Below are 15,650 nucleotides of genomic sequence, written 5' to 3'. Positions count from 1 at the left end.
TATCAAATTAAAGCGAATACGCTAGTCTTTTGTGGAAAAATATTTTACTCGCAAGAAAATGTAATTTGTTTTTCGTAATTATCGATTGTGTTCGTTTTTTCTAGTTTACATGGTTTGAGGATCAAGGGCGCTATATAGTTTTATATTTTTTCTTGAAAGCTGAGGATTTTTTACATAATATATCCTAAAATCAGAGGTGTGTTTTTTTATCGTTTTCGAGTTATTATTTTTCGAAGTTAACATGATTTAGTCTTCGTTCGATATTCCTATGCGACTAGACGAGTTCTATGCGAATAGGATTCCAGTTATTTGAAATTTCTATATTTTTTCAAAGAAGACTAGCTCATTGACTTCATATGTCGATATGTCGATTATCCAAATCTGTAAGGTAGTTTAAAAGTTATTCATTTTTGAAAAATGTATTTTTTGGAAAAAAAGGAAACATGATTTTCAGACCATCGATTAACATTGAAAAATTATAATTCAGAAACAGAAATAAACACATTTCTGATTTTTGGCTAGGTTATGTAAAAAATCCTCTGCTTTCAAGAAAAAATAGAAAAAGTATACAGGTAAACTTCGATATAACGTACATTTCACTTCCAAAATTGTGCGTTGTATCGAATTGTACGTAATATCGAAGCATAATAAAGTACTCACAAACGTAGTCTATAATACATTATTGTGTTGCTGTTTTAGTAAAGGTGTAAATGAACAACTTCAATCAAAAGACGAAGCCAGCCTTTCTCATGATGTTTCCCTTCGTACTATTGATTGAAGCTTGATTCATGTAGAATCCGGAATCACAAAACCAGCTGTATTTCGGGATTGATTGAAGGTACAAAACTTGTTTTAGCATCACAATACAGATAATTCATTGTTCTATCAGGAAAAAAAATATTGAATTTTTTTCCTTTACACTTTGGAAATGTGTACGTTATATCGAGGGTACGCTATAACGAGGGTACGTTATATCGAAGTTTCCCTGTATTGCGCTCTTGGCCCCGAGACCATGAAAACTATAAAAAAAGAATACGTATAATGAAAATAAAATTCTAATTTTTCAAATTTGCTGATGTAGTATTTTCTCTAAAAAGACAGGCTAACTGGTTTAATTTGATATGTAGATCATCTGAATCGGTCCAATAATTCAAAAGTTGTGGTTTTTTAAAAACAAGTCATTTTTTGGTGAAAAATGAATTTTTGGACCACCCTAAAATGGAAATGGTCACCCTAACAAAAAAATAATAAAATACGGGTCTGATATTTTGCGATAAAGAACAAAACTACTACTTTTCACGGATATCGGAGAACCACTATATCGAGTTGGCATGGAATGGCTGTATAATCGAATCAGTATATAATCGAGTTCGACCTGTTACTTCAGGACCCCGGTTTTATTATTGTGGTTTTAGTTGAAACCTGGCTAAGAAAATTAATGTTTCTCTCTTTAATTTGCACCTGCGAGAATGTTATGGTTTTCATTATGCAATTATTTATAACATTAAAATTCAGTAAATTCTCATTCAAAAATAATGTGTTCGGGATTTGAATCAATTCCGAACTCTACTTCAATACTAATTTTGGAAAATATTACTGCACAAAATATTTTTTTTTTCATCTATTTATTCTGGTCCCTTACCTTTTCTAGCACTTAACATGAAAACAGCAAACAATATAGTTGAAAAAACTACAAAAACTGAAAAATTAACGATGCTTGTCTTTTACGGAATTTGCTAACGCAAACATTTTATCATTGGTTTTGTCACTTTCCTGCAAATGCTTAATATTATAAATCATAGGCTGTATCGATACCTGTGAATGATGTGAAAATGTAGCCTATAACCCAAAGAATTTCAAGGCTCTCATTATTTAACTATTTATAACATTAAATTTCAGTAAATTTGCATTTAAAATTAAGTGTTCGGAATTTGAATCATGCAAAGAAACTTGATTCAAATTCCGAACACTACTTCAATACTAATTTTAATGAATATTTCTGCATAAAATATCATTTTTTTTATCCATTTATTGTAGATTCTCACTTTTTCTAGCACTTAACATGAAAAAAAGCAAACAAAAAAATTGAGAAAACTACAAAAACTGAAATATTAACGATGCTTGTTTTTTACGCAATTTGCTAACGCAAGCATTTCATCTTTGGTTTTGACTTTCACTTTTTTGCAAATGTTTAATATTTCAAATTCTAGGCTATGTCAATGCCTGTAAATGATGTTAAAATGTAGCTTATACCTCAAAGAATGTCAGGGCTTTCATTATTCAATTATTTATAACATTAAAGTGTAGTAAATTTACATTTAAAAATGAAGTGTTCGGAATTTGAGACTGTTCGGATTATGAGACTAAACGGTATATTGTTCATTTCGTTATTTCACAAACGCTGCGTCTCCAGCAGCAAATAGAGATGCGGAGACCGCGTGGTGAATTACTACGTGAACAATCAACAATGCTACTCCACTTTTACAGTTCGAGTGTGGACAATTATTTTGTTCACTGCTGCTGTTCGGATATGATTTTGAAATGCTACGCCGACATTTGATTTACCTCAGAAGATTGTTCTCCTGGTATTTCGTCCACTTGATTTTTCATTTTAAGTCCAATTTTCGTAGTACCAGGGGACTCGGTTCGGGGACCGATCACATCATTGATGGGTTTCAAATTTTCTGAAGCCTGGGTCACGTCACTAGCTCTAGAGAAAAACCCAAAAAAACAGTAGCGTTAGCACTCACTCGTTGCGCAAAATCTTCACTATATCCAGAACGAATAAACCACTTTTTCTGAAAAACTTAAAGCACTCCTGCTAACATCAGTGTTTTGAGCTTGAATGAACTAATAATTAAACGGTGTTATGAACTATTATACATACTGATATTTTTGTTGGTCATTTGAAATCATTCTAAAGGAAAAAATTACAACCGTTCAACCATAAGTAAACGAGATCAGGTTCTGTGGTTCGTTTTGCATAATGTTTAGCAATCAATGACGATATTTTTAAGAGATCCCAAAAAATAAGATTCGAATGTTGTCGTAGTTTTCCTGATTTACTTCCAAACAAACAGATCGACAACTGCATTCAATGTAACCCATCCCAGAACAAATAAATACTTTCCAGTTTTCGAATGAAACAGTTTCCCAGGTCTACCTTTTGCATTCAATATATTCGCAACAACTACACATCGAACGACCAACATTTGAGTCAATCTAGGCACCAATCGAGATCATAATATTCGCCCCAGACGTGCAATTAAATCACAAATTGAAAGAGCATCCCCCGCACCTCAGTCAACTGCTCGCCCACCTCGGGCTTGTCCGACCGATACCTTTGGGATTAATTCTCGACCATTGCTGAACAAAATAAACCTGAATTCATAAAAAAAAAAATAATAGGAATGATGCCCTCCCCGTATATGACTTTTCTGTATTTGATTCCCTCCTCAGTTCTCCCGGACCCAGTAGGGTTCGGAGAAAATCCAAATCCCAAATTGGATTTTCTGTAATTTGGATCCCACAGCTTCCCCCACCTGCAGATCCCAACAACAGGAGGACAGTCACAGGCTCCGACTGTCAGGAGATGCGATTCAATCCGACTGTCAGTCTGTAGTTGGTCGTGTACATACGCATCTCTGGCGTACAGGACTAATGTTAAGTTGTTTTTGACTGTATGCCAACAGTCCACAGTGTGACTGATGCTAATAAGCCATAACCTCTCTCCTCCTGACGAACCGAGTAGATGCGAGGGAGGGAGCACCAGTGCAAGCACAGATAATAATTAAAATTTAAATCATGGCAGCAGACACAAGTACACCTTTCGGGCTGCGAACCCATTTCCGGTGGCGCCCACTGCATGTGCATGTGAAGTGCCATTTAGTAATTAGTGATTGCCTCCATGTGAGAAACTCGTTGAGGGAATGGAGTGTGCCACCGGAGAGGAAACCGAAGGTCTTCCAATTACAGCTGCGATTTGAAGGGGACGTGTTAGCTGCGAAACCTCGAATTACTAGTCAAATATAACAATTTAGCTGAATTAACATCGCCAATTGCGTGTCCGGTTGACTAGAGCGCACTGTGGATCGATTGTCGAAGGTTTTTGCTGTTGCTGTTGCTGCTCGGTAATGAGGCGGAAATACTATGCCATCATTGATTGCGGACAACGGCACGAAAATAGGAGTATACCCTGCTCCTGGATAATTATGATGGTTTTCGCCGAGAAATTGCCCTATCGTATTCGTGATCCACAGCGGCATTTAAATGTTCGACGTTAACACATTGTTCTGGTTTGGTGATTTGCAGTGCTGCGTGCGTTCCAGTCTGGCGTTTTGTGGTTTGTTTGGTGGCTAATCCGATCGGACCGTACCCGCGATGCAATATGTTTTCCTCTGGTTTGAACTGATGAGTTTAGATGTTGAGTGGACGTAGACAACGGGCGGTGGCCTTTAATATGAATGACATGAGGTATAAGCATTTGTTTTAGCATATTTGAGTTTAATTTTCGTAAAAGGTTGTACATACTATTGTTATTTTTCAGTTTTAGTGCTGTGTTCATCATATTAGGTTGGCGAAAAAGAAATTCACTATTTTTTAGGTAAATGGCAACAACGTTTTATATCTCGTGAAGTATCTGTCGAACAATTTCCAAACTTCTGCCACTATGCTATCTCGTGCAAAAAATTTCAGTTTTTGTTCCGTTGTTTCTCCTTACTGAAATGATATACAGAGTCTTTCAGATTAAACGCTCACGCAAAAAATCGAATAACTCCTTATAATATTTTTTAGCTCCGTCGCACAGTGGTCCCTGAGAAAAATTCGGCGGCCAAAACCCAAAAAATAAATTTTCATAAAAACAAAAAATCCTACAGTCCCTAATTCTAGGATGTTCAAGGCATCTAGGCATCTTTGGAAGTTTAATTTTGCTTGCCCCACTTGCCCCTCATTTCCCAGCAAAACTTTTTTAATGAAAGGGCTCCTAAAAGTGTCTGCTATCACTCAGCACTTGATGTTTTTCACCCGAAATCCCCCTTTTGGATTTTTTTCTCAATATTAACCCGAAATCAGCCATTCGATGCCAAACCGATATAGTGGCTCTCAGATTTTCGCGAAAAATGGTAGTTTTGTTCTTTATCGCAAAACATTAGACCCGTATTTTTTTTTTTTCAGTAGGGTGACCATTTCCATTTTAGGGTTATCCGAAATTCAACTTTATCCTCTTTTTTTTTTTTTTTCCAAAAATTGCTTTTGAAATATGTCGAAACCAGAGAGGCGCTTTTTACGTTTTTGAGTTATGATTTTTCAAAGTTAACCGATGGTCCAAAAAATATTTTTTCCTTTCTTTCTAAAAATTACTTTTTTCAAAAATTTATTACTTTTGAATGACTTAGATGATCGATATATCAAAATAAAGCCAATTAGCTAGCCTTTTGAAAAAATAACACATTAGCCAATTAATTGAATTGACAATGTTCTAGGGCAACTATCCGAGGAAGCAGCCGAAGCCACAAATAATTTTTTTTTATTTTGCCTGTTTATTTTGCAAAACTTGTGTACTTTTTTTCAATAAGACTCTTAAATTATGTTGCCAAATACTTATAGTTCGTGATGTTTTCTTTTTAATAAGTATACCTATCTTATCATGTTGTTAAATGGCTATTTGTGATGTTTTTTTCAATAAGTATACCCATCTAATTATGTTGCCAGATATTTGTACTACGCTATTTGAAATAATATTTTGATCTCTAGTATAGATTTTCGATCGTTCATTTAAAAACCACACATTATTAAATTAAAAATATTTCCCCTTCGCATCACTTCTTATTTTTGTTTTTTGGTGAAACCAAGTTGAAAAATGAACTCAGCGTATCCGAAAATTCCAGTCTACCAGAAATTGGGTTTTTAGCTCAAAAATCTGAGTTTGACCGCTAAAATTTTCTCAGGAACCACTGTGCGTCGATGGTAACACTGCAGTCTCCGTTCCGGGACGATAATATTCGGCTACTCGTTCAGTGGTCAGATGGTTTTTAGTGTCAAGATATACAATTTACAAGAACGTGTATTTTTAGTGAAATCGTATTACTCGAGCAACCGAATCCTTAATGAAACTTTGTTCTCTCATTGTAAGAATTTCAACATTTCTCGTCGTCGATTACTTCCTCTGGGGGTACGTGAAGGACCGTTGCTATGTTAATAAGCCACAAAATTTGGAGGAACTTAAAGAAGAAATAACTCGGATTTTCAACAGCATCGAAGTCGTACTGTTAGAGTTGTGCATGAAGAATCCATCATTTAAAACGCGTATTATCTGAGTATTAGATAAGTAAGACATTTTTAAATTTTTAAATGTTCGAAGTAAATTAAAATTTTGTATGTGCATAAAGTTTTTATTTTTCATAAAAAATAAATGAAGAGGAAAACTTATTTTTTCATCGAGATAATCACCCGCATTCTGAAACTCGATCGAGTCAAATCCAATCGAGTTGTTACGAATGTGGCAATCTGAGCTTCCTTGAATTTCTATGAAGCCAAAGTGGTAAAGAATTTTCGAGTGATATAAACATGCTTTCAAGATGAAAATTATGATTGAAAATTACCTATCAAACATATGTTCTATGTAATTTTTGCCTCTGAAGGCAAAAATATATACACTGAAGTCGGTTTTTACGCGGTTAGTTTTTACACGGATTTCGGAGTTTACGGGGTTTTTTTTCACGCGGATTTTGAAATTTACGCTGTGATGTGACTTTTCACGATATAAGTTTACATTGTAGCACTGATTAGTAGCTCATTATTATACTTATTTAGTCAACAGGTAAAATATTCAACCCAATGACAAAAAAATATACTTGCACTATAATCATTAATTAGGAACACTACGATAACTACACTTATTTTTGTAACGCGAAACATTGAAGTCCGTTGTTGATTCGTGAGGGATGAATATACAGGAAAATCTGTGACCGTAAATTACGACGGTGGGTGTTTATGTGAAGGCAACTTAACAGCGAAGTGCAGTCGATGTTTCTCTGAATCAGATCACCGATGAAGCTTGCCATCGCAATGTTGCATCTCGCCTCCAGTAGCTCCAGATGCATACAACGCCTTTCATAGCTGGGTAAAATGTTGGTGTCATTCCACGGAAGATGCCTCAGAGCGAAACAAATAACCTCCCGTAGAATAGCTTCGATGCGATTCGACTCGTTTTGGTAGTATGGACGCCACGCTACGGCCGAGTATTCCAAAACAGGCCGCACCAATGAGCAATATAAAGCATTTAAGCAATATACATTTTTGAAGGTTTTAGCGAAGCGAAATATGAAGCCGAGACGAGAGGAAGCTTTTTATACCACGTAAGCGACATGATTCTTGAATGTGAGCTTAGAATCAATGAGTATTTCCAAATCCTTAGCAGTTGATTCCCGTTGCAAGCTAGTGTCCGATAGGACATAGGGCCCTATTCCAGAAAACGAGACGAGCAGACGAGCGCTCGTCTCGTTTGTTTTCGTATTCCAGAAGCCGAGCTCGACTACAGACGAGTAGCTTGTTTGGTTCGACGACCGTTTGGCCGCGCTCGTCAATGAATCAGTCGAATCGTCTAGTTTGTTTGATGTGTTTGTTCACCTTGTTGATTGAAAGCATCGTTATTCTTCTGCTCCGCCTTTATCTTCAAAAATGGTTTCACGGCTAAACTAGTATTGCATAAGAAATGTATGTTTTCAACTGCAACCATCAAATTGAATTCAGTAATTGCGAGTTTTGACAGATTTTCAAATGACCCTCTTTCAAACAACACAACCAAATGTAAACATTGAACTCATATCCAGGGATGCTAGATGACTGTTTTGAATATATTAGGCTGTCAAAAAAGTTCTGCGGTATTTTTTTTTTGAATTTTCATTTGTTCATAAAATTAGTTACAATTATCTGTTTTAAGTCAAATGTGCGCCGTTTTGTTCGATGACTTGTTCCCAACGAGATGCCAACTTCATAATACCCCTTTTATAGAAGCTCGCTTCCTTGTTGGCAAAAAACTCGGATAGCCAATTTTCACAGGCCTCTTTTGTGGCTAACTTCTGACTACCTAGCTCGCTCGCCATGGACAAAAACAGGTGGTAGTCACTTGGTTCAAGGTTCGGACTATACGGCGAATGCAAAAGAACCTCCCATCCGAGCTCCCGGAGCTTCTGGCGCGTCACCAAAGAAGTGTGTGGCCTGGCGTTGTCCTGATGGAAGACAATGCGGCCTCTGTTTATCAAAGATGGCCTCTTCTTCATGAGTGCTACCTTCAAGCGGTCCAGTTGTTGGCACTACAGGTCCGAATTGAGCGTTTGGCCATAGGGAAGCAGCTCATAATAGATTATTCCTTGACAATCCCACCAAACACACAGCAGAACCTTCCTGGCCGTTAATGAGGGCTTGGCCACCATCTAAGCCGCTTCAGCGGGCTTCGCCCACGACCGTTTGCGCTTCACGTTGTCGTAAATGACCCACTTTTCATCGCCAGTCACCATCCGCTTCAGAAACGGGTCGATTTTGTTGCGATTCAGCAGCGATTCACATGCGTCGATACGGTCAAAGATGTTTTTTTGCGTCAACGTGTGTGGCACCCATACATCGAGCTTCTTTGTGAATCCAAGCTTCTTCAAATGGTTAATAACGGTTTGATGACTTATCCCCAGCTCTTGGCCGATGCTACGGCTGCTACTATGCCGGTCTTTCTCGGCTAATTCAGCGATTTTGTCGCAATTTTCGACGACAGGCCTTCCGGAGCGTGGCGCATCTTCGAAGACCTCTACACCAGAACGAAAACGTTGAAACCATCGTTGTGCGGTGGAAATGGAAACTGTATCGGGTCCATAAACTGCACAAATTTTATTGGCAGCTTGAGATGCATTTTTGCCTTTTTTATAGTAGTACTGTAAAATATGTCGGATTTTCTCTTTATTTTGCTCCATATTTGCGACACTATAACTCACGACCGACTTAACCAAACAAAACACTGTCAAGGACATTATTATAGCACTGTCAAGGACATTATTATTTAATACCTTTCCAACAAGCTATAGTATGACTCGATACAATGAATACAACTAGAACTACGCGCTTACAACGACACCTCGCGGAAATACCGCAGGACTTTTTTGACAGCCTAATATTAACACGGCACGAAAAGGGTCTTCACATATTGAACGAAAATGAGTAATTCAAAACAACTACTTTATTGGAAATACATATACAGGGTTTTCCATCTTTAAATTCCGAAAGTAAATTGAAATAAAACACACTTAGAATTCGAATTTCGATGAAACTTTTATTTCAAATTAAAGTTTGGTTTATGCCATTATGTGTGAAATACAACATCAATCAAATGTCCACCTAGGGCTTCCTCGCACACATTGATCCGGAGCAGGTAATTTTCGATGACTTTTCGGCACATATGGGGCAGTATCTCGGTCATAACTTCACGAATGTTGTCTTTCAAATGTTCAAGAGTTTGCGGAGAGTTGGCATAGACACGGTCTTTCGCATAACCCCATAAAAAAAAGTCTAGCGGGTTCAAATCGCATGATCTGGACGGCCAATTAGCATCACCAAAACGCGAAATTATGCGTCCCTCAAATTTCGTTCGCAATATGGCCATGTTCGGTCGTGTTGTGTGGCACGTGGCGCCGTCCTGCTGAAACCACATGTCATCCGTATCCATATCTTCAATTTGTGGCAAAAAAATCGGTCAACATGCGGCCATAGCGCTCACCATTCACAGTTACCGTCTCGCCGTCCTCATTTTCAAAGAAATACGGCCCGATGACTCCACCAGACCATAATTCGCACCAAACAGTGACTTTTGGCGGATGCAATGGCCTCTCAACAATCACGTGTGGATTTTCTGAGCCCCATATATGGAAATTTTGGGTGTTCACATAGCCACCGAGCTCGAAATGTGCCTCATCGCTGAAGAAAATTTGATGCGAAAATTCAGCATTTTGCTGCTGTTGTTCGTTCACCCAATCGACGTATGCCCGACGCATTCCATGGTCACCACGCTCTAATTTTTGTACCAGTTGGACTTTATATGGATGTAGGTGCAACTCCAAATGCAAAATTCGCCACAATGATGTGTTTGACAAGCCCAATTGCTGAGCACGCCGTGGAATCGAAACATTCGGGTCATCCTCCACACTGGCAGCAATAGCAGCAATATTTTCGGCCGAACGCACATTACGATGATGCACAGGTCTCACAATATCCGCTACGGATCCTGTTTGTTCGAATTTACGCACTACATTAGCGATTGTGTGCTCTGTAGGCCGTCTATGACGACCAAAATCCGTCCGTAATGCTCGAAAAACATTTGCCGGTTTTTCATCATTTTTATAGTATAAATAGCTAACCCGGCAAACTTCGTCCCGCCCATTTACTTGATTAATTCTCGAGTAATGCAGAAATTTGTGTTTTATTTGTATGGCAGCCACCCCTAAGAGAGGAGGGAGGGGTATCTAACCACCATAGAAACATTCATTGCACCCTAAAGTTTCCATATGCCTAATTTGGTTTAATTTGCTTGATTAATTCTCGGGTAATGCAAAAATTTGTGTTTCATTTGTACGGCAGTCCCCTCTAAGAGAGGGGGAAGGAGTATCTTAACACCATAGAAACATTTATTGCATCCTAAAACCTCCACATGCCAAATTTGGTTTCATTTGCTTGATTAATTCTCGAGTAATGCAGAAATTTGTGTTTCATTTGTATGGCAGCCCCCCCTTTGAGTGGGGGAAGGACTGTCCAACCATTATAGAAACATTTATTGCACCCTAAAACTTTCACATGCCAACTTTGGTTTCGTTTGCTTGGTTAATTTCCGAGTAATGCAGAAATTTGTGTTTCATTTGTATGGCAGCCCACCCTTAGAGAGGGGGGAGGGGTCTCAAAATATCACGAAAACCTTCCCCGGCCCCAAAAACCCCTACATACCAATTTTCATGTCGATCGGTTCAGTAGTTTCCGAATCTATAAGAATCAGACAGACAGACAGACATCACTCCATTTATATATATATATATATATATATATATATATATATATATATATATATATAGATTTAACAAAATTAACACGTTGTGCGATGCTAAAACGATCCATATTGTAAAATGGCAGACATTCAACTAACGATATGACGCTTTGGTTGACAGCTATGCCTTTTTGCTAGCTATTCATAAGTTGATAATCGAAAGTAGTAAGATCCTCCTTTTCTCTAGAATATTCTGAAAATGTTTTCTTTATTGGAGCCAACATTCACAGCAAAATTAACTAAGAAGTTATTGGTCTCGCCTTTTATTTTGTGTCTAATAGTTGTGCATTGATTCTAGAGCGTCTACATTCCTACATGTATGGATTAGGAATGTAGATGCTCTAGTTTTGATCAGGATTTCCCTGGAATTCCGGGATATTCTTCATCAAATCAGGAAGTTTTTCGATATGTGACGGATCAGCAGGTAATTCGTCCCATCAATATTTTATGAAATAGGATCCGGTTTGTCTGTTTGATTAGTAAGTGTACTCTCCAGTATAGCGAGCCTTGCTAAAATATGGGGTACTCCTTCAGCCGTATTTTTATTTTTGTTTTTATTATTATTAGCTGATTTATTGAAACTTTGGATTAGAATCTCTATTTTAATTTTTAATTCCGGTGACTCAACCATTATAAAAAACGATGCTTTTTATATTGGAATTTTCGGTGATTTTGTTAAAAAGTTGAATGAACATAACAATCATAAAAACACTATAGACGCTGCTTAAAAATATTTTATTAACACTTCACAATAAAAACGAAATAAAATTAATGCTTACGGAAGGATAAACATTTCTTTCAGCTTCTACCAGTGAAATAGGGAGGTTATGGTCTTCATCTTGATGCTTGGTCCTAAACTTTAGACAGTCGAACTTCTCAGGTCGGGACTCAACGCGGCGTCCAAATTCTTCCTGGTGTGACGGATTCAAAATTTGTTTGGATCTTAGAAATTTGTAGAATCATTGTAGACACGACAAAGAGTTAAGTGATTGAGCACTGGAAACAGAATGGAAGTGTGTTTTATTGTTCTCTAGAATTAAAATTAAACAAAAACTGTAACTTTAACTAGCTGTGTCTGATATTCGCTTTTTTTTCCTCAAAACTTATTATCTGTCATGTAACAATCGTAATTTTGAATGTGAATCCAAATAACATACTTGAAGTGGATAAGATGAAAATGTTTATGATGAGTGCCATACTCAAGTTTGAATATTATACCGTAAAATACTTTACAAGCATCACGACGGATCACCTTTCAAAAATTAACCGTCTCGCAAAACTTCTTTTCCCATTGAGACATTTCATAAACTCAGTCTACATACTTTTCTCCCATGCTGATAGAACAGACCGACTCGCCGGAATCGAACTCAAAAACTACCCTATAAAGGGACCTCGAAACCGGAAAATCGCTGGTCTCACGCGGGAACAAAGTTTTCCGCCCAGACAGCAGCGAAAAAAAAAATAAGAGAGAAAAAACATCCGCCCGAATAGAAAACTTCCCGTCATGCCATGACATTGGATTGGGCTGTGAGGATGAATTTATAAATATAGTGACCGTTTGTGTTCCGAAGACGGACCAACATACAAAAAGGCCAAACGAGGACAATAGCGATGGCGGTGGCAGCTGGTCACAATCTCCTCGCCTCTTTGTTAACAGTGGCAATTCTTGCGTCTTCTTTTCGCGGCGCCTCTCTCTGGGTATGTATGTGTGTGTGTGTGTGAATGCGAGGGGGCGGCGTTGGATGCATACTCCCTCGGGGAGAATTAAGCTTTTTCCGCTAAGAAACTGTAAAAGAAAATTGACAAAGTTTTTCCTTGTCAGAAGGACAGGACACCATTACGAGATGCCGACGACAACAGCGGCGATGGTGGGACAATAGATCTTCCGAAACAATAGTGGCAGCATATTTAAGCATGATTTTCGCCATCATCTGTATGCTAAATGGCGCTAGTCATTGGGATTATCTGGGAATTTCATTTTTCTTCCGTCACTCTAATCTTCTCCCATCGCGGAGCGATGGAAAACTTAGCTTAGAATGCGCTGCGGCTTTTTCCATCCTCTAGGATATGAGAGTCCTGTGGTGCGTGGGAAGGATTTCCGTTTCGGTACTTTTTTTTTTGGCGGCGGGTGACGTGACAGATTATTTCTCGCTTCTGATTCCTAATTCAGTAATTTTTGTTTTGTGCGATAGCGGGGATTGTCTCGGATTTATCTCTCAATCAGGGTGGAAGCTAGCAACTAATTTGAATTGTCGAAGGCACGTGATTGATGTTTGTGAAAGCTGTCATTTTTTAACAGAGATTTGTCTTTAACGTTATTCCATTTTTCCTTCGGCAGGGATTCTACGATGGAGGCTCTCAGCGATGGCCATACGGCGGCACCCCTGATAAAGGTGGCCTATCTGCACGCCCGGAGGGGGGCCAAAACGTACATGTTCCATTTTGGATACCAGAGCAAGGAGAGCGAATACCCACAGGTGAGACACTGTTCGGTGACATTTTCGTGGTGGGTGTTCTCATTGTTTATCTGTTTTGTTTGTTTTGTTTTTTTTTTGCGTCTGAACAGAGGCTGGGAAGCGTTCGAGGCGAGGACTTACCCTACATCCTGGGTCTGCCGCTGGTGCAGGGTGTGCCCTGGTTTCCACAGAACTACTCCCGGCAGGACATGGGGGTGAACGAAGCGGTGCTTAACTTTGTTACCAACTTCTGCAAGACGGGTGATCCGAACGAAGCCGGTCATCAGGCCCCCCTGCTGCACCCGGACTACGGGACCGCCAAAGAACGTACTCGCTTCCGGGGGATCATGTGGGACACATTTGAGACCACCACCCAGCAGTATTTGAGCATATGTAAGTATTGTATTATTTTTGGAAGAAATTTTTTCATACTCTGAATAAAGAGACACAAAATAGTTTAGTGATTAAACGTTCACCTTATTGAACTTTTTCTTTCGAGCCTCTCTCCTGCGTTTTCGTTTAACATAGTAAAATGTGGAATCACGAAGAATTGTTTACCAATAATGATTTGGCAAACAGACTTTCGTGTAAAAAAGCACCATAGGCGTGGGGGAGATAGGGTTAATACGGACATGTTAACTGAAGAACTGCAATTGTAGCCTTATGGCGAAATACCATCTATTCAGCATGTTACATGCTAAAAGTCAATGACTCTTGCTTATTAGAATGTTTCTTTTGACGACATAATTGGTCTTGTCGAGCAATGTTGGCCTTATCCAATGGCCTGCGGATCAGTGCGACGTGTGAAGCACGACATGTACGACACTGTTGGAGCAACTACGTCATTTATTGATTGTTATTCGGTTCGCTAGGTGTTGACCGAATCAAAGTTCTCCCGTTCTCGTTTCTGTCTTGATTCGTAGCATGTAGTAACAAATGAATGTCACTGGGGCAAATGACTTCTACAAGAAAATATTTGAACAAACGATTGTGGATTATTCACTTAAACGTTCAATCGACTGTCCAGCAACTGGAATTGAACAAACAGAGAAAGCGAGTGAAAAAAGAGCTGAAAACTCTTTCCATCACTTTCCATCATGCATTGCATTTGATCTCATCATTTCACTGTCCGAGGCGTATTGGCCCAGTACAATTAGTTCAATAGGTTGAATTTTCCGTACACAAATAAATTTACTTTTCCGTACATATGGTAAATGATGTTGGTTTAGGGTAATTTTTTTGGGTAATTATATCAATTTTTCTTCATTAAAATCACTTGTAACCAAACCGAGTTTGGGTTTGTGGAAAAGCCCCAAGTTTCTAGTTTCTAATAATAACAAGGCGTTCAAATTATTCATATTATTATGTTTTCAGCGATTTTCTTCAAATAAGAATCATGATCATGAAAAAAGTCATGGTTTGTCCAGTTTCAAAAATCACCCTTAAAACCAAATAACCCTTAAACATCTATATATAACTTACGTTTTTAAATTAAAGGAGAGCGTTTTTAAAAAAGAACTACACTTGTTCACTGTAAGATTAAGACTAACTTTATTATCGCTTCCAGTTTACATGACTTATGATTTATGCCTACTCAATGAGCCGAAGGGAATTTGATACCTACATTCTCGAGTTGCGTACCGTTGCCTGTTATGCTGATTCGTGTTGTGGTGTCTACGTTGAATATGTTATTTCAGTGAAGATGGGACGTTTGGCCAAAAGTGATGATGCCGCTGTTTAGGTTGTTCGAGCTGGTGCATGGCTGGTGTTGCCGTTTGGAATTGACGGTAACTGCTCCCTCATGAAGTTCGAACCGTCCCGGTTCGATTTTAGCGGATGTTGGTTTCTCTGAATTTTCCTTCTTCTCTGGTAATGTTCTGCGGGGTTCTGGGAATGGATGCTGGCCAATTTTAAATACGTTACTAGTGCGTTTGTTGATTTTCGTTATGGCTATTACTATTCCAGAAATTATAATTATCGAAAATATTCCGATATTTGTTGAGATATGGATTGCAAATGATTCTTCTATTGAATCCATTCGTTCACGGTTGCGGATGTTTAATTCTTGTAGTTTTTCTATAGTTATATTCTCCTCGAGAGCGCCTTTTTCTATTTGT

General features: G+C 38.4%; 1 protein-coding gene across 1 annotated transcript in view; it reads left to right on the top strand.

The window, feature by feature from the left end:
- The window catches only part of LOC129764427 (neuroligin-1-like), a 615,422-nt gene that overhangs the window by 499,840 nt on the left and 99,932 nt on the right, over positions 1-15,650 (top strand). Inside the window, exons 12-13 of the mRNA XM_055763494.1 lie at positions 13,416-13,554; positions 13,644-13,926. Coding sequence (XP_055619469.1) covers positions 13,416-13,554; positions 13,644-13,926 — 422 coding nt within the window. The remainder of the gene's footprint in view (positions 1-13,415; positions 13,555-13,643; positions 13,927-15,650) is intronic.

The sequence above is a fragment of the Toxorhynchites rutilus genome, chromosome 2 (assembly GCF_029784135.1).
Source record: "Toxorhynchites rutilus septentrionalis strain SRP chromosome 2, ASM2978413v1, whole genome shotgun sequence".
Lineage (NCBI taxonomy): Eukaryota > Metazoa > Arthropoda > Insecta > Diptera > Culicidae > Toxorhynchites > Toxorhynchites rutilus.
Note: the sequence above shows the minus strand (reverse complement) of the source record. Positions and strands in the feature narration are given on the sequence as shown.